The sequence below is a fragment of the Rattus norvegicus genome, chromosome 12, assembly GCF_021556685.1.
Source record: "Rattus norvegicus strain SHRSP/BbbUtx chromosome 12, alternate assembly SHRSP_T2T, whole genome shotgun sequence".
Taxonomy (NCBI): domain Eukaryota; kingdom Metazoa; phylum Chordata; class Mammalia; order Rodentia; family Muridae; genus Rattus; species Rattus norvegicus.
Genome location: NC_141545.1, coordinates 33,990,603 through 34,011,238, shown reverse-complemented (window position 1 = coordinate 34,011,238; position 20,636 = coordinate 33,990,603). Strand labels below are relative to the sequence as shown.

The 20,636-nt window shown below is 41.9% G+C and overlaps 1 protein-coding gene and 1 pseudogene across 2 annotated transcripts in view; one reads left to right on the top strand and one right to left on the bottom strand.

Annotated features, from left to right (window-relative positions):
- Window positions 1-6,498: 6,498 nt before the first annotated feature.
- The window catches only part of Septin14 (septin 14), a 29,802-nt gene continuing 15,664 nt past the window's right edge, over window positions 6,499-20,636 (bottom strand). Inside the window, exons 9-11 of one of the 2 annotated variants that reach the window (XM_087579345.1) lie at window positions 17,714-17,846; window positions 15,136-15,273; window positions 6,499-9,845 (exon numbers count right to left, since the gene is read on the bottom strand). In XM_087579345.1, the coding sequence (XP_087435471.1) occupies window positions 9,633-9,845; window positions 15,136-15,273; window positions 17,714-17,846 (484 nt within the window). In that variant the 3' untranslated portion in view covers window positions 6,499-9,632. 2 annotated transcript variants of the gene reach the window in all.
- LOC148002299 (heterogeneous nuclear ribonucleoprotein Q pseudogene) lies at window positions 10,435-11,242 on the top strand (annotated as a pseudogene).

The following is a 20,636-nucleotide window of genomic DNA, read 5'->3' as shown; positions in this document are numbered from 1 at the left end:
TTAATAACGGTTTTAGCTGACATTCATGGAGAGAATGAATCCTTAGAACTGTGCCACTAGTGAAAGGAAATCCTGTCTAGAGTATGTTTCTTTACAAAGCTGTGTCACACCATCCTTTGGGCCCTCTGCTGGAAAAGTAGAATCAAGTCTCAAATAATGCCTTTTAAATTGTATCCTCTAGTATTATAGATGTAGGACAGTACTGTATCATACCTCTGTGGATGTAAAATAGCTTGTACCTGCTTTATGATACATAGTAGTGACCGTGCTAGTAGTAGTGACAGAGCTGTTTTTAATGATGTTGCTCAGAATGTTTTCTTTCCAGATGATGATTGAGAAGCTAATTTAAAAAAAAAATGGTGCCAGGTACCACAAGAGTAACAGAACTGTGCTGTTTTCTCGGGTTTTGTTTTTTTACTTTTTTTTTTTTAATGGAGTGTGCTGGATGTCTCTACAGTTTTGTTCAGATGACTGCAGAACCTGGAAAAGCTGTTGCTGCTGTTGATGCATAACACACTGCTATTATTGGTCTTTTTATAAAATATAAATATACATATACAGATATATAATTTGAATTTTTTGAAACTTTAGCTGTGCTGTCAACTTTGGAAAAAAGTATCCCCGTTTACTGCGTTGAGTTGGCACTGTACAGAAATTAACAGCCATATTGGTCTAGAAATGTTGAACTTAAGTTTTTTCCATTTGTACAAGGGTAACACACTGTATTAAATATGTAAGGTCTTATCTACGTGGGTTTGATTACAAAAACTAATAAAGTATTCTCTAAATTTAAAAAAAACAAAAAACAAAAACAAACAAACAAACAAACAAAAAAGAAGATATGTCAAAAAAAAAAAAAGTAAAAACATGTATAGCTCGATGACCACGTGACGTCAGCTGCGCAGACGCACAGCTTTTGGAGTCATCACGCGTGCCGTGATGAGCTTTCAGAGACGCATCTGCTTCTTGGTCCTCCTCACTCCTGTAATGCTTTACCCATAGACCCCTGAATAACCCGAGTCAACTCACTGTCTCACTACGCTGAGCTTGGTGGGTCATAGAGTTTCCTTGGTGTGTGATCAGTGAATAATTCTGAGGAGAATAAGCCTTTAATCAATTCCCGTGTGGAGAGTCACACAGCACAAAGGACCGAAGTGAGTTTGGGAATAGTAGTTGAATGTCCCAGCCACAGATGATGAGGCCCATGGAGGCCATCTCAATATGGCCACCTTACCTCTCATGGTAGGGGATGAGGTGCCCCCTCACCATTGCAACAGTTGCGTGCTCTCTGTGATGAATGATAGGCTATCCAACCAAAGGCCAGCCACCTCCTTGAGTATAGTGTTCTTGATTGGGAAATCCCAGAGTGGGCACCTAACTGTATGTGGCAAGGGGTGGAATGCATGATGATGCACCATGTAAGTATAAGGATGCTTCAAAATGGTGGATAAAGAATATGTTGCGGTCTCTGAAAGCGGCCCGAATGGGATGGGTGGCATTTCAGCTGTGGTGTCTTTCAGCTGTGTGGCCATGAAGAAATGCAACTGAGGCTCAGATGTTTCAAAATGAACTTGTCGGTGTATAGGAGGGGTTATGACCTGTGGATGCTATCTGCTGGGTGGGTGTCTAACTTAGCAAAGAAAGTTGAAACTGGGGACTGGAATATGGAGCCACTAACTTGCACTTTTTTACGGATGCAAAGGAAAGTTAAAATTTAGACCTAAACTGGAGTGCTTTCTAGGATCCAAACCCATGGTACCCATGGGAAGGATCAGATGATGAACAGGAAAAGGACTCAAGAGAAGTAACGTAATATTAAACTCAGGACAACTGTTAATATGCAAACAGGAGCCTTAATAATGACCCCATACAAGAAGTTATGATAACAAGGGAATACTCAGGACCTGTTTGAATTGGGAAAGGCTTTAAGATTTTATTCTTATTCTGTGTGTTTGCCTACATGTATGTATAGGTACCACATGTGTAGTTAGTGCCCACAGAGGCCAGAAGAGAGTGTTGGATCTCCCAGAACTGGAGTCAGGTGTGAGGAACTGAACCTGTGTCATCTGCAAGAACGGGAAACACTCTCAACTGCTAAACCATCTCTCTAGCCCTCCTGGAGCATCCTTTGAATGAAAGAAATGGCATGTCCCTCCTAGCCTGGCTGAAGAGTCTGTGGGACACAGGACAGGAGGGACCTGTTGGAGTCCTGTTGAGTCAAAGAAAGCACTTGAGATCAGGGCTACAAACTCACGTAATGAGAGAGAAATCGGGCCTTATAGACTGGCTTATACAAGCCACTAGAGATACTGGGCTATATCACTAGCTGAGGTTGCCATGGATATCAGCATCTAGAAAACAAGACAAAAGAGAGGCCAGAGTGAGAGTTGGGTTTGCAAAAGTCAGTGTTTGAATGCCCAGCTCACCTTGTCTGGTAAGCTTGTGTTCACAGCAGACGTTTTGTAGGGACTGTTTTGTTGGTGGTGGTTGGTATTGTTTTTAAGAGGTTGATTTAGCTGACATATCAGGAGTGGTGTGGGGATTCATGGATGTGATGGACCTCAGGGGTGATATGGGAGTTCGAAGACACTCAGGACTTTAGGGTTGATATGTGGTTTTGCTGAGCATTATGGTAGAATATAATCTGTATGCAGAAGGAAAGTCCTGGCAGCTCTGAGTGAGGCTGATGAGCAGGTACCCCAGTTTTGAAAATATAAGAGGGCTGGAGAGATGGTTAAGAGCACTGACTGCGGGGTTGGAGATTTAGCTCAGTGGTAGAGCACTTGCCTAGCAAGCACAAGGCCCTGGGTTCAATCCCCAGCTCCGAAAAAAAGAAAAAGAAAAAAAAAAGAGCACTGACTGCTCTTCCAGAGGTCCTGAGTTCAAATCCCAGCAACCACATGGTGGCTCACAACCATCTGTAATGGGATCTGATGCCCTCTTCTGGTGTGTGTGAAGACAGCTTATATATATATATATATATATATTATATATATATTATATATATATATATATTCTAAAAAAGAAAAGAAAATATAAGAGAAGCCAAGAGTGGATGGGAGAAAGGTTCAGCAAGCTTTGCAGTCTGCCCAGGTCACCCAGGGGCAATGTGATGTTTTGTGTCGAGCCAGAGTTCTTAGAGGAAATTTTAACAGGAAGCTGTATGCTGCGCTCATAACTTTCTTAGTGATTTTAAAGCCTGAGAAATTCAAGGAAGACATGAATGGTTAAACAATACAGCTGGGAAAGGCCTGTGCTAAGCAGATGAGCCATCAGGGGTACTAGGTTATCACCCCTGGAGGAGGCTGTGGAGGCCACCCTTCCCCCACAGTCTGCAGTCTTGGCTTCCCCCTGTAAGAAAGTTTACTGAGCATGGAGCGTGGGCATCTTCCAAACTGTACTTTAAGACCCTAGCACAACTCAGTCTGGAATACCCACAGTCCATCTTTGAGAGCCACAACTCCTCTGAACCCAGGAACACGAGGGGCCTGAGTGCCTCCTTTTCGTGCCAGAGGTGAGGGAGCCCCTTGCCCTAGCAACATGTCTTGTCATGAACAAGAGAGAGACTGGAAAGAAAGCTGCTACCTCAAAAGCATCCAAAGCTACTAGACTACTGCTTCAAAGTTGCTGCTGCTGCTGGGTACAGGCCAATCCCTGGTTCAGAGGTCAGACACCAAATAAAGGAACTCAGAAAGAGAAAACCTGATGTGCCCTGTGGTGTGCAAAGTGCTGGACAACAGATTAAAGGCAAATTTATTTTGCATCTTGGCTGTGGATCTAATGGTCAGACTGAGTTGCTTTTTCTTGTGCTGTAGAGTGCTCTCCACATTTAAGCATCAACCATATGCATGCATTTATATAGATCGAATTGTAAAGGGAACATTAAAATTGATGGCTTTGGAATCAGAGACTATAGGGTAGTTCCAGTTGTCGGGTAATGTGCATTTGACATGTTATTGAGTTCTAGTAGCTTATCAGTAATGGGAACATTAGCACTAAATCACAGTGTAGCAGTTTGAATATTGGCCCTCATAGGTTCATATGCTTGGATACTCGGTTCCTACTTGGTGGAGTTGTTTGGGAAGGATTAGGAGGTGGGAACTTGTTGAAGGAGGCATGGTACTTGGGGCAAGCTGCTGCTGCTTCTCTTTCTCCTTCTTCTCCTCCTCCTCCTCCTCCTCCTCCTTCTCCTCCTCCTTTTCTTCTCCTTTCTCTTTCTCCTTTCCTCCTCCTCCTCTTCCTCCCCCTCCTTTTCCTCTTCCTTCTCCTCCTCCTCTTCCTTCCTCTTCCTCCTCTTCTTCTTTCTCCTACTTCTGTTCTCATTAAATGGCAGAAATCATTTATCTAACCTTGGCTGAAACAAGAAATAGCCTTTTTGCTGGCACTCGTGATTACTGAAGCTCTGAACATGATTAGTTTGCTATATGGACTTGATTGCTTTTGCTTCCTCTTTCAGAATTTTCCTTTTCTAGGTGAGCAGGCTCACATTAGTCTTAAGAGGAGGAAGAAGAGGAGAAGGGATAATGGAGGGGGAGGGGGAGAGGGAGGGGGAGGAGGAGGAGAGGAAGAGGGGGAGGAGGAGGAGAAGAAAGAAGAAGAAGAAGAGGAGGAGGAGAAAGAAGAAGAGGAGGAGGAGGAAGAAGAGGAAGAGGAGGAGGAGAAGGAAGAAGAAGAAGAGGAAGAGGAGGAGAAGGAAGAAGAAGAAGGGGAAGAGGAGGAGGAAGAGGAAGAGGAGAAGAAAGAAGAAGAAGAGGAGGAGGAGGAGGAAGTGGAGGAGGAGGAGGAGGAGGAGGAGGAGGAGAAAGAAGAAGAAGAATTCATTGCCAATTCCCAAGCTTACATGATCTGAGTGCTGGAATTAAAGATGCAAGCCACCATACCCTCTTGAAATATCTTAATATGAAATATATTGTCTTTGATTAGGTAGCCTTCTAGCAAATTCTGTTTTCAATTGTTATTTGGAGCCAGTGAAAGAGTCAGTTTGGAGGTCACTTCTTCCCACCAATAGTACCCTGCCTAGTTACCATTGTGCAAATTCTGCCCCAACTGTTTGCAAGGTATATAACTCCCTGTTAGAGTCTGCTCAGGGTCATTTCCCCTTGAAGTGGTATGACCCCAACATGTCAGAATGATTAAACTCCTCTTGTTTTTGCATTGATCACCGCCTCTGTGAGTCTCATTTCAGGAGGTCTCAGTAGAGTTTCAATTCGGACCTCACACCAGCAACACTTACTAGCAGGGTAAGTAAATCACCTGCCTTTAAAAGAAAGGCAAGCTGCCATGGGGAAGGTGACTTTCCTCAGCCATCTAGATGAGTAAGGAATGTGGAGCTGGGGCAGGATGAATGACTGCAGAATTTCCGGGCAGGCAGGCAGTCAGGTACAGACCAGGAGATGTGGCAGAGTGAAGGAGACAGGAAAGGAGGTAGAAGGGAGATGGACAGAGCTGGAAGCAGAAGTGAGAGCCACATAGAGAGATGGAATGGCAGAGAAGTCAGGATAAGTCTAGACAGCTAGCTGAGACAATGCCCCAGTAGACAGACCAACAGCTTTAAACCATATAGATACCTCCATGTCTTAAACCTCAAACATGATCTCAAAAGCCCTGCAATAGATCTCTGTACTTCTGGGCCAACAAGTTTCAGACCATCTAGGAATACATTGTGAGACCTTGTCACAAAGAATGTGTGTGTCGGGGTAAGGGTACCTCTAAAGCTTCAAAACATCAATGTTGGAGGTGCTGGGAACAAGGAATGTTTTTTAAGCAAAGGTACAGGAAATGATCAAAGCCAGCCTAAGAGAGGCTGTGTGGCAAGACCACAGGAATGAGCCTGAGAACACGCATTGCAGTCAGGTGATCCCAGCACGTGACCCAGAGGCTGAACATGAAGCTTCCCCTGCTATGTTTGTCTTAATTTGGCCTGATCCCTCCTTTCTATGCTCCCTACTTCGCTCCTTGCAGAGGTATGATCTTGTTTGGTATTTTATCTTAGATATCTAAACTTGTTTAATTTTTTTTTATCTTACAAGGGATCACAGCTAGGAGTTTGTTTGCAGATACGGAAGAGATTATGAACTTAGGTATTGAGAAAATGTGATGACAGATACATCTTGGGTCCTTTTGTAAATGGAATAAATCCATCTTGTATGATGAGATCGCCATATCCACTGACGTAATGCTGTGGCTTGAGTCTGAAATTGTTCTTATATACTCACGTTTTCAAGGTTGGGACTCAGTTGATGTTGTTACTTTGGGTGGTCAAAAAGGCTTTAGAAAATGTGAGACAACAAGAAATTGGTCACTGGGAATGTATCTCAGTCACTTTCTGTCTTGATCTCTATTTTCTAGCCCACCATGGTGTAAACTAAGCTGCCCTGAATTCTCTTCCCAGCCACAATAAAGTGGACCCCTGTATCCATGAGTTAGAATAGGGATTTCTCCTTTAAGATACTTATGTAAAGTAATTTGTAAGAGGGGTGGAAAAATAACTAGCACACATGAATTTTATTGATTTTATTATCTATCTAACATTGTCAGTGCCAATTTTACAAACAATTCATTAAAATTAAAGAATAGCAATATAAAAGCATTCAAGCAATGAAACTCACAGCCATGATTAAAAGCAGTTAACACTATAGAATATTTAAAAGTCAATTATCTGAATTAAATTATCTATGCATAAAATACAGGTAATACACTGCCTCTGGAGATATTTATTCAGCTGACAATATTCACTGTGTGTCAAGAATTGTCCTAAGCCTAGGGATGGATACATAAATGATCAGAACAAAGATTCTTCCCATCTTAAGGTGATTTACCAACACATATGAGGCTCATTGTGGATTTCTCTTTCTCATTACTCTTTGCTTAAAATGGAGTTCTCTCCTTCTGACCATATCTGTTTATGCTATATGTCCTTGGCTATTTTGATTAATAAAATATTTACTAGGTATTACTGAGTATTAGTCTATGTTGAATCATCTGGCAAGATACACATGGTATCATTGTTCCAGGATATTTGATCACACTGTGAATCCTGAGATGGTGTCATTTACTGGAAAACCCATTTTTTAGTTGTGGTGTAGCTCAGCTTTAGCACACACCTTTAATCTAAGAGCTCGCTGCTTGAATATTATAAACAGGATTAAATAAAGTCAACCACAGGTCAAGAGGTAGAGCAAGCAACCAGTTGACAGGAATTATTAAGAAAAAGAAACAGAGTAAGAGAGAGGCAGAAGGACAGAGAGAGATGCACAGGGAAGTAGAAGGGAGGGACATTCAGTTTGAAGGCAGTTGTTTAAAACAGTGTAAGAGATGGGCATTCATGGTGGGATGTTGGCTGAGGAGGAAGGTCAGCTGGGTGCTTTCTCTGCCCCTCTGAGCTAGCAGGCTTTCACCCCAGCATCTGGCTCATGAGTCTTCATTGATAAAATTGAACAATTAAAATTTTGTTAAAAAAAAAAAAACAAAACAGTTGTTGCCCAACATGGGGCAGGACCACAGGAACAAAGAAACAGACAGAAATCACAACAGCTAAGGACAAACCAAGAAACCATCAGATTTGGGAAGACACCAGAGGAGCCCTCAAGGAAGAGAGTTAAGTAATATTAAAAGGAAAAATCGTTCCCATGTTAAGAATGGCAAATATCATAATACAGGGTGTTAGGGCCTTGTATAGTGCTATTTTAGATGGCTTGAAAATAGAAGCAGGAAATGAAAAGATAAATGACATAACTGAGATTGATATAATATTGACTATAATTAGTTATCAGTCTGGTAATTCATATTTTATCCTTAATGCCATATACATTATGCCAATTTGTTCCATAGTATTTGATCACACTAAATCCCAAGATTGTTTTATTTGTTATGAATACAGAAATGTCATATTCATAATGCAAATATGAAAAATGACTTGATAATTGTGCCACATGTTAAAAGTGGATTGATACAAGCCTTAGAAAGAATTATAGATGAAAATAAGAAAAATACTCAGACACAGACAGAAGAATTTAGATAAGAACCTACCACACCGCTGCATGATGAAACTAAAGGAGGGCAGGCCAAGATTATGAGAAAAGAAACCTTAGTTTATCCAGTTACTATACAAGAACTACTAACAGGCAATAGGCAATACCAAGGATATAGAGAAGTTAAATGGAATCCTATAGATGTATTGGATTTGAGGAGACTTAAGGAAGCTGTCATCTCATATGGTATGCATTCACCTTTAGTGAACCAGATATTAAAATCATGGGCAACTCAGAACAGATTTATTCCCCAAGACTGGAAAGATTTGGCAACAGCGATATTGGAAGCTGGTCCCTAGTTACAAAGGTGAACATGATGAAAAGGGGAAGCTAGGGCCAGAGAATGATATAAGGCTGGGGGTATTAATATTTCTCAAGATCAGTTGCTAGGTAAGGGTTAATATGCTGAGTTACAAGGGGAGCTTGAATTTGAAGATTATCTCTTATTTCTGTGTCATTTAACAGCTTTAAATGCTTGGGATAAGGTTGAAGAATCAGAAAAGTCTGAGTCCTTTACTAAAATTATACAAGGCCCCAAAAGAACCTTCATTGATTTATTGCAAAGATTGATTTCAGTTGTAAATATAATAGTATCAGTTCAGAAGGCAGACAAATAATAATCAAATCTTTGGCTTTTGAAAATGCTAATTCAGAATACAAAAGGGTGATTAGGCCTTTAAAGACAAGATCAGCACCAATAGATGAATGGACTAAAAATATGGCTGATATTGAATCTCACATTTATTATGCTACTCTGATAGAAGTAATTTCTAAACGTTAAGGAAAAACTAGAATGTTAGATGTTTTACTTGTGGTAAGCAAGGTCATTTGAAAAGGGATTGTAGGTATGGCATTCCTAGAAACAATGTTTTTTCTAGTGATAATGTGAAAAGAAGGTCCCAGCCTTCTGAAGTATACAGAATCTGTGGCAAAGGCCAGCAATGGACTAATTAATGCTTATTAAGAAGGGACAGACAAGATAACCATTTGCTATTGGGAAACGCCTTAGGGGGCTTCCACAGACTCCAATATCAAATTTCATTCATTCATTCCATTAGCACAAGAGAAACTCGTCCACAGAGCAATTAAAAGATTTAATGCCTGTTGTTTAAAAACACTGCTCTGAATGTAATCGTGGACAGAACAACTTCAGTAGATAAAACAAAAAATTAAGGACAGACCAGAAAACAAGTATTTTGGCAAATTGCTATAAATGATCAAAAACCGATGCTAAAAATCCAAATTAATGATACTGAAATCTGAGGTTTAGTAGACACAGGAGCAGGTGTAACAATAATTTCACTAAAATCTTGGTATCCAGATTGGCTTCTTCAAGAGGTAAGTATTGGGGCCGAGAGAGCTAGCGAGGGAGGGCGTGAGCCAGAGAGCCAGCGAGAAAGGCTGCCACTTGTGCCTGGGCTGACGAGAGTGGGGAAGCTGGGGGAGGTGGTGCAGGGAAGGAAGGACGAAGGCCAAGAGAACGGGGTGGCAAGCGACCGGCGGCGGAAGTGGCAAGGGGAGGAGGAGGAGCTGTAGGAGGGCAGGGGCTGAAGGAGTGAGTGAGAGAAGCTGATACGCCAGGGAGGGGAGGGAAGGGGAGGGTCACGCGGGGGCGCGCACGCGCAATGGGAGCGCGCTCGGAGGCGCGTGGAACTGGATCGGGTTTGCTGCCAGCGGCGTGATCTTCGGCTGCCTTTTTACAACAGCTCCACTCGTACGGACACAGGAAGCAGCCAGCACGCGTTCCCCGCGACCCGACCCGGTCGGACAGGATTCCTTGGCCCCAGCCTCTCGGGGAGATCTCTGGAAACATGGCTACAGAACATGTTAATGGAAATGGTACTGAAGAGCCCATGGATACTACTTCAGCAGTTATCCATTCAGAAAATTTTCAGACATTGCTTGATGCTGGTTTACCACAGAAAGTTGCTGGAAAAACTAGATGAAATTTACGTTGCAGGGCTAGTTGCACAGAGTGATTTAGAGGAGAGAGCTATCATAGAAGCTTTAAGAGAGTTCAATGAAGACGGCTCATTGGCAGTGCTTCAACAGTTCAAAGGCAGTGCTCTCTTCTCATGTTCAGAACAAAAGTGCCTTTTCATGTGGAGTCATGAAGACTTACAGGCAGAGAGAGAAACAAGGGACCAAAGTAGCAGACTCTAGTAAAGGACCAGATGAGGCGAAGATTAAGGCACTTTTGGAAAGAACAGGCTACACACTTCATGTGACTACAGGTCAGAGGAAGTATGGGATGGGGGACCACCTCCAGATTCTGTTTATTCAGGTCAGCAGCCTTCTGTTGGCACTGAGATATTTGTGGGGAAGATCCCCAGAGATCTATTTGAAGATGAACTTGTTCCATGATTTGAGAAAGCTGGACCTACATGGGATCTTCGTTTAATGATGGATCCACATACTGGTCTCAACAGATTATGCATTTGTCCCTTTTTGTACAAAAGAAGCAGCACAAGAGGCTGAAACGAATCATGAAATTCGTTCTGGGAAGCATATTGGTGTCTGCATCTCCGTTGCCAACAATAGGCTTTTCGTGGGCTCTATTCCTAAGGGTAAAACCAAGGAACAGATTCTTGAAGAATTTAGTAAAGTGACAGAGGATCTCACAGATGTCATTTTATACCACCAACCCGATGACAAGGAAAAAAAAAAAAAAAAACAGAGGCTTTTGCTTTCTTGAATATGAAGATCACAAAACAGCTGCCCAGGCAAGGCGTAGGCTAATGAGTGGTAAAGTTAAAGCCTGGGGAAATGTTGGAACTGTTGAATGATCCTATTGAAGATCCTGATCCTGAAGTTACGGCAAAGGTAAAAGTGCTGTTTGTACGCAACCTTGCCAACACTAACAGAAGAGAGAGATGGTGCTATCAAGGAAGAAATTATGGAAGAAATGAATGGTAAAGACTTGGAGGGAGAAAATATTGAAATTGTTTTTGCTAAGCCACCAGATAAGAAAGAGGAAAGAAAGGAAAGCTCAGAGGCAAGCAGCAAAGAGTCAAATATATGATGATTACTACTATTATGGTCCACCTCATACGCCCGCTCCAAAAAGAGATCGAGGGCATGGAGGTAGAGGTGGCTATGGATATCCTCCAGATTATTATGGATAAGAACTTGCAACAACTTTTTGGGAGAGATTAACACAAATATCCCCAAAACATGAGACTTCAGTTGGGAGAGATTAACACAAATATCCCCAAAACATGAGACTTCAGTTTATAAAAATAACTGAACCCTGCCTCATACAGTAAAGGCAGCACCAATTTCTGAAGCCCTTACATTCTATACTGATGCAAATAAATCAGGAAAGGCAGGTTATAAGTCAGGAAACGTAAGAAACATGCCGCATAGTATTTGATTTTCTTGAATCTCTCAATATAGTTACTGACTCTTTATAGGTCAGAAAGCGTTATTTTACACACTGAAACCTTTAAGCTTATTCCAGATGATTCAAGATTAACTTCTGTATTTATGCAACAGCAGCAAGTAATCAGAAATAGAAGTCATACATTGTATATAACACATATCAGATCCCATACGGGTCTACAAGGCCCCTTAGCACAAGGCAATGATAAGATTGAGCAGCTACTCATAGGAAACATGCTAGAAGCTTCAGAATTTTATAAGAAACGTTGTAACAGCAAAAGTTTGAAGAAAGGGTTTTCTATCACTTGGGAACAAGCCAAGAAATTATAAGTGTCCTAACTGTTCTGTGTATAACCAAACTCCATTACCTGTAGGAAGTAATCCAAAAGTTACCCAAAGAAATGAAGTTTGGCAAACAGATTTGTTTCATTTTTCAGAGTCTGGAAAATTAAAGTATTGTACCATACTGTATTCAGGATTTCAATAAGCAACTGCTTTAAGTTATTAAAAAAAAAAAGCTGGGGTTGGGGATTTAGCTCAGTGGTAGAGTGCTTGCCTAGCAAGCACAAGGCCCTGGGTTCGGTCCCCAGCTCCGAAAAAAAAAAAAAGAAAAGAAAAGAAAAAAGAAAAAAAAAGCTGATTCTTTAATTACACCTTTATTAGAAGTTGTGGCTATTATGAGGATACCTGCCACACCCACTCCAGTAGAGTCTGTGCGACATGAAACTCTTATGCTTTGTTTTTATCCAGAACAGAGGCATGTGCCTAGAATGGGTTGGCCTCCTGGAGGTCCCTGGCAGTCTCCCTACAAATAGATGATGACTAGGGTCTATGCTTGCAGTGGAGGTACCTTCTGTGTTTTAGCCTTGGTGATTTTAGCAACTTTAAGCCTGTCAACAATATCTGATTTTAAGAATATAGCAGTGTGGGAAGATGGTCATGTACCTTCAGATGTCTCAGGAACTGAAAGTTCAGAGACGGAAATGTCTCACATCACCATGATCCTGATAAACTCAATGGCTGCAATGCATTCAACTGCTGTATCCATTAGCTCCCTGCAGTTACTAACAACATGACTGTTCCAGAAAAGCCTTTCCCCCCTTTTGGAAAAGTTTTGTTTAGCATGATTCAAAATAGTAATGATTCTTTTAAAAAGACCATAGACAAGTTCCAACAAGTTGAACAAACTTATCAAGAGTTAACTATGGTTACAAAAGTTTCCTTACTAATCTGAGGGGCCATAAATATAGAGTTTAAACCTTATTATGACAAAGATAAATGATGAACACATACCTGGTGCCCACAAATCTGGCAGTATAACTGCTGTTTTTTAAACTATTGTTTGCAGTTGAGAACTGTTTCCTAGACTGTACGTTCAGCTTTCCTCTTTGCAAGGGACATGGGTTGGGTGATGAATGACTGAATGAATGGGCTGGATGACTGCCAATTATGAGGTGCCTGTTCTATAACTGCTTAAATCTATGCCAAGAAGTAAAGCTTTTCACAGCAGCACACACCTCAAGTTTGTGTCTGTCTGTCACGCCGAATCCGTTCTCTACCTGAAATCCAAGCCTTGGTCCCTCTGCTGACACACTCCCCTGGGTGGTCTGCGGCAGATACCTGTACAAATTAATAATGCTCTAGGCATAGGTCTCTAGTAAAATGAAATTCTTTGCATATTACAACATAAAGCATATTACAGGTATACCACACAATCCTATCCAATTCATGGTGTGTGTGCAAAGGTTTAACTATACGGACATCAAAATGGATAAACCACTAACTAGCAGATATGAATGGAAGTGGAAAACCTATCAAAACTTAGCAAAAGCATTAAATTTAGTGTGGTCCATTCAGGCAAGATGGACAAAACATCCGAAAATAATAAAATAGTGGATAAATTGGCATCGTGTTTAATTAAGACTAGAATGTTAAAATTTGCTAGAGAAGAAATTCAGAATGAATCAACAAGGTAAGTCAACGTTTACCCTTAACACTAAAAAAATACCGAGAAACGGAGAAACAAATTAAAGCAGGACAACCCTATGAAAAGGACTATTATAAGGGACCCATAGCCAGGTAGTGGTTCACATCTTCTATCCCAACATTTGAGAGGCAGGCCCATAAGAATTACAGTGATTTTGATTTAAAAGATGCTTTGCAAAAAAGGCAGGCTGAAATTTAAAGTGAATGTCCTTTGTGATCTAAAAATAAATACACTTAAGCCTCAAATCAATATACAAAGAGAAAGGGGAATATGGGTATATTTATCCACTCAGACTAAGGTATATTTAGTTTCAAATTTTCAAGAGTCTAATTTCAATCAAAACATAATACTTTCTCTGTTGCCAAAAAACATTCTGCCCTAGAAAAGATATAACCTGCCAAAAAAGGAAACCCCCACTCTTAGAGTTAGGGTTGTGGTGGACTCCACTCGGGAATGAGCATCTTGAAGACAGCCCACCATCTTGCTCAGCTACAATGGGTATAGCCTGGAAAGGCACAACACCAGGGACTTTGTCCCAGGATAGCTTTCTTGCTACTGATGTGCGAACAATGGATGCCTTTGGGCTTGACTGCTGTGTTCTGCCTGATCAGGATTGCCATTTATCTGACAAACACCACCCAAAGATCGGCTTCACACTAAAAACTACTAGGATATTCAAATTGCTGAGTTCATATGAGACTGACAGAAACATTTTAAGGAACTTTGAACTAAAAAATATTTAATCATACGAATGCAAAATACAACCAAGCTAGACTTTGTAGAAAGCTCGGCAGAAATAGCTACATTGTTATAAACAGTTTTAGACTATGTCTCTAAAACTGTTGTCTCTATAGCCACAACTTCTAATAATGGTGTAATTAAAGAATCAGCTTTATTTTTATAACTTAAAGCAGTTCTAAACTGTGTTAGAGTTAAAAAAAAACCTTTCCTTTTTAGACAAAAAATGGGGAAATGCTGCAGGATATTTGATTACACTGCGAACCCCGAGATTTTGTTATTTATAGAAAAGCCTGTTTCTAGTTGTGGTGCAGCTCAGCCTTAGCACACACCTTTGATCCAAGAGCTTTCTACTTGAATATTGTAGATAAGATTTAATAAAGTCAACCATAGGTCAAGAGATAGAGCAAGCAGCCAGTTGTTAGGACGGGAACATAGAATTACTAAGGGAAAAAACCATAGAGAGTCAGGACAGAGATAGCTGCACAGGAAGCAGAAGGGAGGAACATTCAGTTTGGAGGTTACTTGAGGTGGCATGGGAGAGGGGAATTCAGTGAGGGTCACTTCAGCTCTGGAGAAAGGTCAGCTGGGTTCTCTCTCTGCCTCTCTGAGCTAGCAGGCTTTCACCCAGCATCTGACTCCTGAGCCTTCATCGGTAAAATCGAATGTTTGAGATTTTGCTTTTAAAAAAAAAAAAACAACAACATATCTTCCTCCCACAATTGAAATTTTGTTAAAAAAAAAGAAACAAGCAAGCAAACAAAAAACCGTATCTTCTTCCCAAGTATTTGACACTCTTGTGGAGAACGACATGTGCGGAGTCACTTTTTAAAAAAGATTAGCATTTCAGTCAAAACTAAGTGCTATGAAGACAAGCTCACAGGTATAGGAGTAGAGGATAATGGGTTCTAAAATCAGACGGGACATTCTGAAATCAGACGGCAAGGTAAGAGAAGACTATTTCTTACGATCTTTGTCCTTCTTTACGTTCATGCACACCTGAGCCTGTGCTGACTCGGAAGCAGCCTTCATCTTATAAAAATCTATGATTTGCTCTTCCAGTTTTCTCCTCTCTTCTTCCAACTTCAGGATCTCCTCTTGCTGGATTCTCTTCAGGTGCTCGAACTTGTCCTGCAGCTAGACAATGAAAAGTAACCGTCATCACAGAGATTCGTAAAATCCAAAAGGCAGACTCTAGCCCTAGCAAAACTTATTTAAAAATCCTTGTGCTTCCATGAGGAATACAGAAAATTTTTTTCTTTTTTCTTTTTTTCCGGAGCTGGGGACCGAACCCAGGGCCTTGCGCTTGCTAGGCAAGCGCTCTACCGCTGAGCTAAATACCCAACCCCGAATACAGAAATTTTTAAAGAGGCATCAAGGGTACCGTTCCTCTACTGTTCGAGGTTTGGAAGTCATTAGCAGTCACCTTTCGAGTGGCCCAAAAAGTCAAAAGATAAATTTTTAAAAACTAAGCTTCTAATAATTCTAATAATTGGCTTCTATTTCTGTTTCTAGAGTCAGGCAATGGGCCATTCTTGTGGACCTATTATATTAATAGTTTATATAATTTTATAAATAGTTTATATAAGTTTATATAATAATACAAAATATAATGGGATGCCAAGGGGATGAGCAGAGTGATCATTTAAAGACAGAAGAGACACAGAAACCAAGGACAAAATCCAGATGGGTGTTTAAAAGTTGTTTTTTTTTTTTTTACAAGTTTAAAAGAGAAGCTTTATTCGCTAACTCAGGTTGACTATATTCTCTCAAGAGTTTGTCTGCAATGGGTTCTCTCCTTCCACCATGGAGGTCCCAGGGATCTAACTCAGGTCACCAGGCTCAGCTTAAGCACCCTTATACTTGTTAAGTCACCTTATGCTGGACTACAACTGGTCCATTTTGAAGCTGTATTTGATTATGTCATTTAACATGGTGATTCCACTCTGGTTTAGTCTTATATTTTTTAAAGATGTTGTAAAAAAATGATTATACTTATTAAATTATTTCTAATGGGTTGATTGAACAGTGCTACAGTGTGAATGTGGATTCCGGGGATCGAATTCAGTCTGTGAGACCTGGTGGTTAAGTGCAAAAAAGATATTAAATTAGCAAAACACACAAGGTGCCGTGGAGCTTTTATAAAACTGCACATAGTAAAATGGGAGACAGCAGAGATTAAAGATTGAATTCATAACTAAGTAGAAATAGTAAAAGTTGGGGGCTGGAGAGGTGGCTCAGTGGTTAAGAGCACCGGCTGCTCTCCCAGAGGACTTGAGTTCAATTCCCAGCAACCACATGGTGGCTCACAACCATCTGTAATGAGATCTGATGCCCTCTGCTGGTGTGCATGAAGACAGTGACAGCGTACTCATAAACATATAAGTAAACACATTTAAAAAAAAGAAATAGTAAAAGTTATGGAAAGCTGAAATCAGCAACTGAAATCAGCAATTTAAGGAAGTTCTCAAAATAATGCTCAGGATATGTCCAGGTAATCCTCTGCTAAAGAGATTAATAGAGTTAGAAATTAATAAAGTATTCATCAATATAATGGAGAATGGCCTTGAGGGGGTTGGGAGGTCTTGCAGGAAGCTTGGCATCCCAATGACCTTGGGCTACATGCTGTGTCCTGCCACAGTTCTCCTTAGTAACCCCAGCCAGTATCACGGGAGACCAGGCATGGCTCCATCTGATGCCCTTGAAGGTAACCAATTATAAATCTTGGGTTCTACCTGGTGATGCTAACTCTGTGTACATGCGCAAGGCAAGAGCTGTGAGATCAAGAAGTCTTCACATAGATTTCAGAAGGTATCATAGGTAGCCCCGAGCCCTGTCACAGGATTATAGCTGCTATAGAGGGATTCCACTTTTGACAATGCCTAATGGAGCTATGGAGATGAGGCAGTCCCCAAAAATCCCTGTGGTGTTTGAATAAAACTGGTCCCACAGATCGGTAGAAATGGCACTATTAGGAGGTGTGGCCTTGTTGGAGTGGGTGTGGCTTTGTTGGAGGAAGTGCGTCACTAGGGGGTGGGCTTTGAGGTCTCAGTTGCTGAAGCCTGCCCCTCTCTCTCTGTCCCTCCCTCTCTCCCTGTTGCCTGTGGCACCCCATGTAGAAGATGGAGAGGAGCTACCTCTCCAACACTGTCTGCCTGTGTGTTATCAGGCTTCCTACTGTGATAATGGACTAAACCTCTGAATTGTAAGCCAGCCCCAGAGTGGCCATGGTCGTGGGGGTCTCTTCATAGCAGTAAAACTCTAGAAGTCAGCTCCTAGCAAGCAACCCCATGCTGGGAGAGCTACACACAGCAGAGGTGATGGGTGAGTAGAGAGTGCAGCCCCTGCCCAATTGCATCAGAGGCATGGAGCATTAAAAAAAGCAAAATGCTCACGGAAAAAGATACAATCTCACCCTATAATTTCATAAAGGCTATATTAAGATCCTATTCAAGTGAATAGCTGCTTTTTAGAGAGATGTAAAGTTTCATCCAAGATAAAATCCACTAGGTCTCTAAAACTTATCCCCCAGAGGATCAGGAAAGTAGAAAGTGGGCGTGAGGTGGGTAATCCATGCCTCCTTTTCCGCATCCTTAAAGGTCAGCTCCTTCTCCTTGACGCGCTGCATGAACGTCTGCTTGAGTTCCTCCTCCTCCCTCTGACACTGATCGTGAAACTCTTGTCTCTTGGCTTCATACATCTCTTGAAAACTGAAGGGGAGAAGGATTATCACTTTGTTATTCTCATATCTAAGTGCTAATAAATGGCCAGGGAGATGGCGGGGCAGCTTAGACCTGAGCTGACCCCCCCCAGGATCCACATGGTCGGAGAAAACCAGCTCCTGCAAGTGGTCCTCTGACCTCCGCCACGTGTGCACACACAGACGCATACAAAATAAATGAGGTAAAAAAATTATTTTTAGGGGCTGGGGATTTAGCTCAGTGGTAGAGCGCTTACCTAGGAAGCGCAAGGCCCTGGGTTCGGTCCCCAGCTCCAAAAAAAAGAACCAAAAAAAAAATTATTTTTAAACGCTAACGTGAATCAGCATTCGAACTATAAATCTGTGTTTCTAAAGTGGCACTCACCAATATTCTGTGTAGCGACACCCCCAAATTTCTATAGGAGGGGTGTAAAAAACAATGAGACATTAATTGTGGGAGTATGTGACTGAACACTAAAATTTGAAACACCAGGGTCAGTGATTTTTTTTACTCCTGTAGTTGATAAATTTTATTTCCCTGGGGGTTTGTTGATATTGTTGTTGGTGTTGGTGGTGGTGGTGGTGGTTTGGTTTAAGTTTTTGTTTGTGCTGCTCTCTTTTTTTTTTTTGAGGCAGCTTTGGCTGGCCTGAAACTCACTATGCAGAAGAAACTGTCCTTCAGCTTAAGAGACTTACCCACCTTTACCTCCCAAGTGCTGGGATTAAAGGCACATACCACCACATCCAGCTGTTGTTATCATCATCATCATCATCATCATCATTATTACAGTCTAGCCATAGCTCCCCTCCCAATCCCCCCTCCCACAGTTTCTCATCCCATCTCCCCCCCCCCCGTCTCCAAAAGGATGTACCACCCTCACCAGGTCTCCCCACTCCCCAGGGCCTCAAGTCTCTCAAGGGTTAGGCACATCTTCTCCCACTGAGGTCAGATCAGTCCGTCCTCTGCTATATATGTTTCTTATGTTTTAGACAACAGTATTTTAGGAAAACTAAGGTATGAGACGGTTTTCAAAATAATTCAAAACAAAGCAATCAAGAGGTCCCTTAAAATACAATTCACTTGATATGGTTTAGGTTGAGAGGGTTTGGTGTGCTGTGGTTCTCAATCTGTGGGTCATGACCCCCACAGGGGTCGAATACCAGATATTTACATTAGGATTCAAAACTAGCAAAATGACGGGTATGAAGTAGTAACAAAATAATTGTATGGTATAGGGGTCACCACAACGTTGTAGTGATATGTAAAGTGAAGGCTTTGTGTCTGACTTCACGGGAAAGCCTTTGGGTCTGGCTTTGACTGAGATGTTTCAGTAAAGCCTTTGCTGTATTTGAGTTAATCAGTTAATCAGGAAACATTGAAGAATGTTATCTCTCCGGAAGGGCTGCACCGGGTAAAACGTGGGAGCTCGCAGCTGCACAGATCTTGGTCCTAAGACACACTCCTGGCAAACCTGGAGTTCTTAGTTTTGATTACAACTAGCCATGGTCAGAAGGGATTGAGATTTCTGTGGGCTGTCTATTCTCACGGGCAGCAAGGACAAGATAACATTGGTAGCTGGAATCTTTCCCAGGCCCAATAACCTTGTAGAGTTGTTTGAATAAAATGACTGGACTGAGAGAGCTAGCTGGGCATCAGTCTTTTCCAAGGCTGAACCCCTCTGCCCCTTCAGGAAACAAAGGCTTAGAATCCTGACGGGCTTCTCTCTCTTCTGCGACACCTACAACCAACATCAATCAATACAAAATGGGAAAGTGCATTAAAGGCCCATAGCATTAGGGAAATTGAGAATCACTGGCTCAGTCGGTAAAGTGGCCCCATCACACATGCTCACGAGGATCTGAGTTTGGATCCTCAGAAGCCAAAGGAAAAACCTTCAAAGCTAGGTGTCTGCCGTACATGCCCATAATCCCAGGGCTGCAGAAACAGATTCAGGAGGACCCCTGTGGCTTGCTGGCCGGATAACCTAGCCAAATCTGTGACCTCCAAATTTAATGAGCCATCCTGTCTCCAAAAGACACAGATCGAGAAGACATCCAACAAAAATTTCTAACCCACAACAAATTGTTGTAGGACATGTGCCTGCCAGTTGTGACATTCCCTCCCAATGAAAGTATTTGCACCTCAGGAAGGAATGGCCACCTCATGAGGGTGGTAAAGAGGAGATCTCACACTCAAGAGAACAAGAAAAACCCCAGAGATTTCTGAGAGCCCCTACCGACTGTATTAAAGGGAGTCAGCGGTTGTGGCGGGTGGAGGACACTCTGTAGGAAGAGACATGTTTAGACTGTGGAATTGGCTGTAAGGTCAGGAGATCACCAGGGTGGTATTTCCCATGAGTTGTCTCCATCTATGTCCCAAAACTATTAAAAACCTAAAACTTCATGAAGAGCCCGCAGCCTTATTCTTTTTTGGTTCTTTTTTTTTCGGAGCTGGGGACCGAACCCAGGGCCTTGCGCTTCCTAGGCAAGCGCTCTACCACTGAGCTAAATCCCCAGCCCTATTCTTGAACGAGCGTACCTTGTGGTTTTGCGAGCATGCTAAATGATCGACTTCTACGTAACAGCCATTTTTCTGAAGCGGTTTACTTTTCACTTTACGTGAGTGAGCGTTGATTTGCCCATGTAAATCTTGCGCATGCCAGGTGGCCACACTAGCCGGCAGCGGGTGTTAGGTCACTAGGACTGGAGTCACGGATGACCGCGAGTCACCATGTGCATGCTGGGAATTGAACCCGGGCCCTCTCTTCCACAGTGCGCCCAACCGTGGAGCCATCTCTCC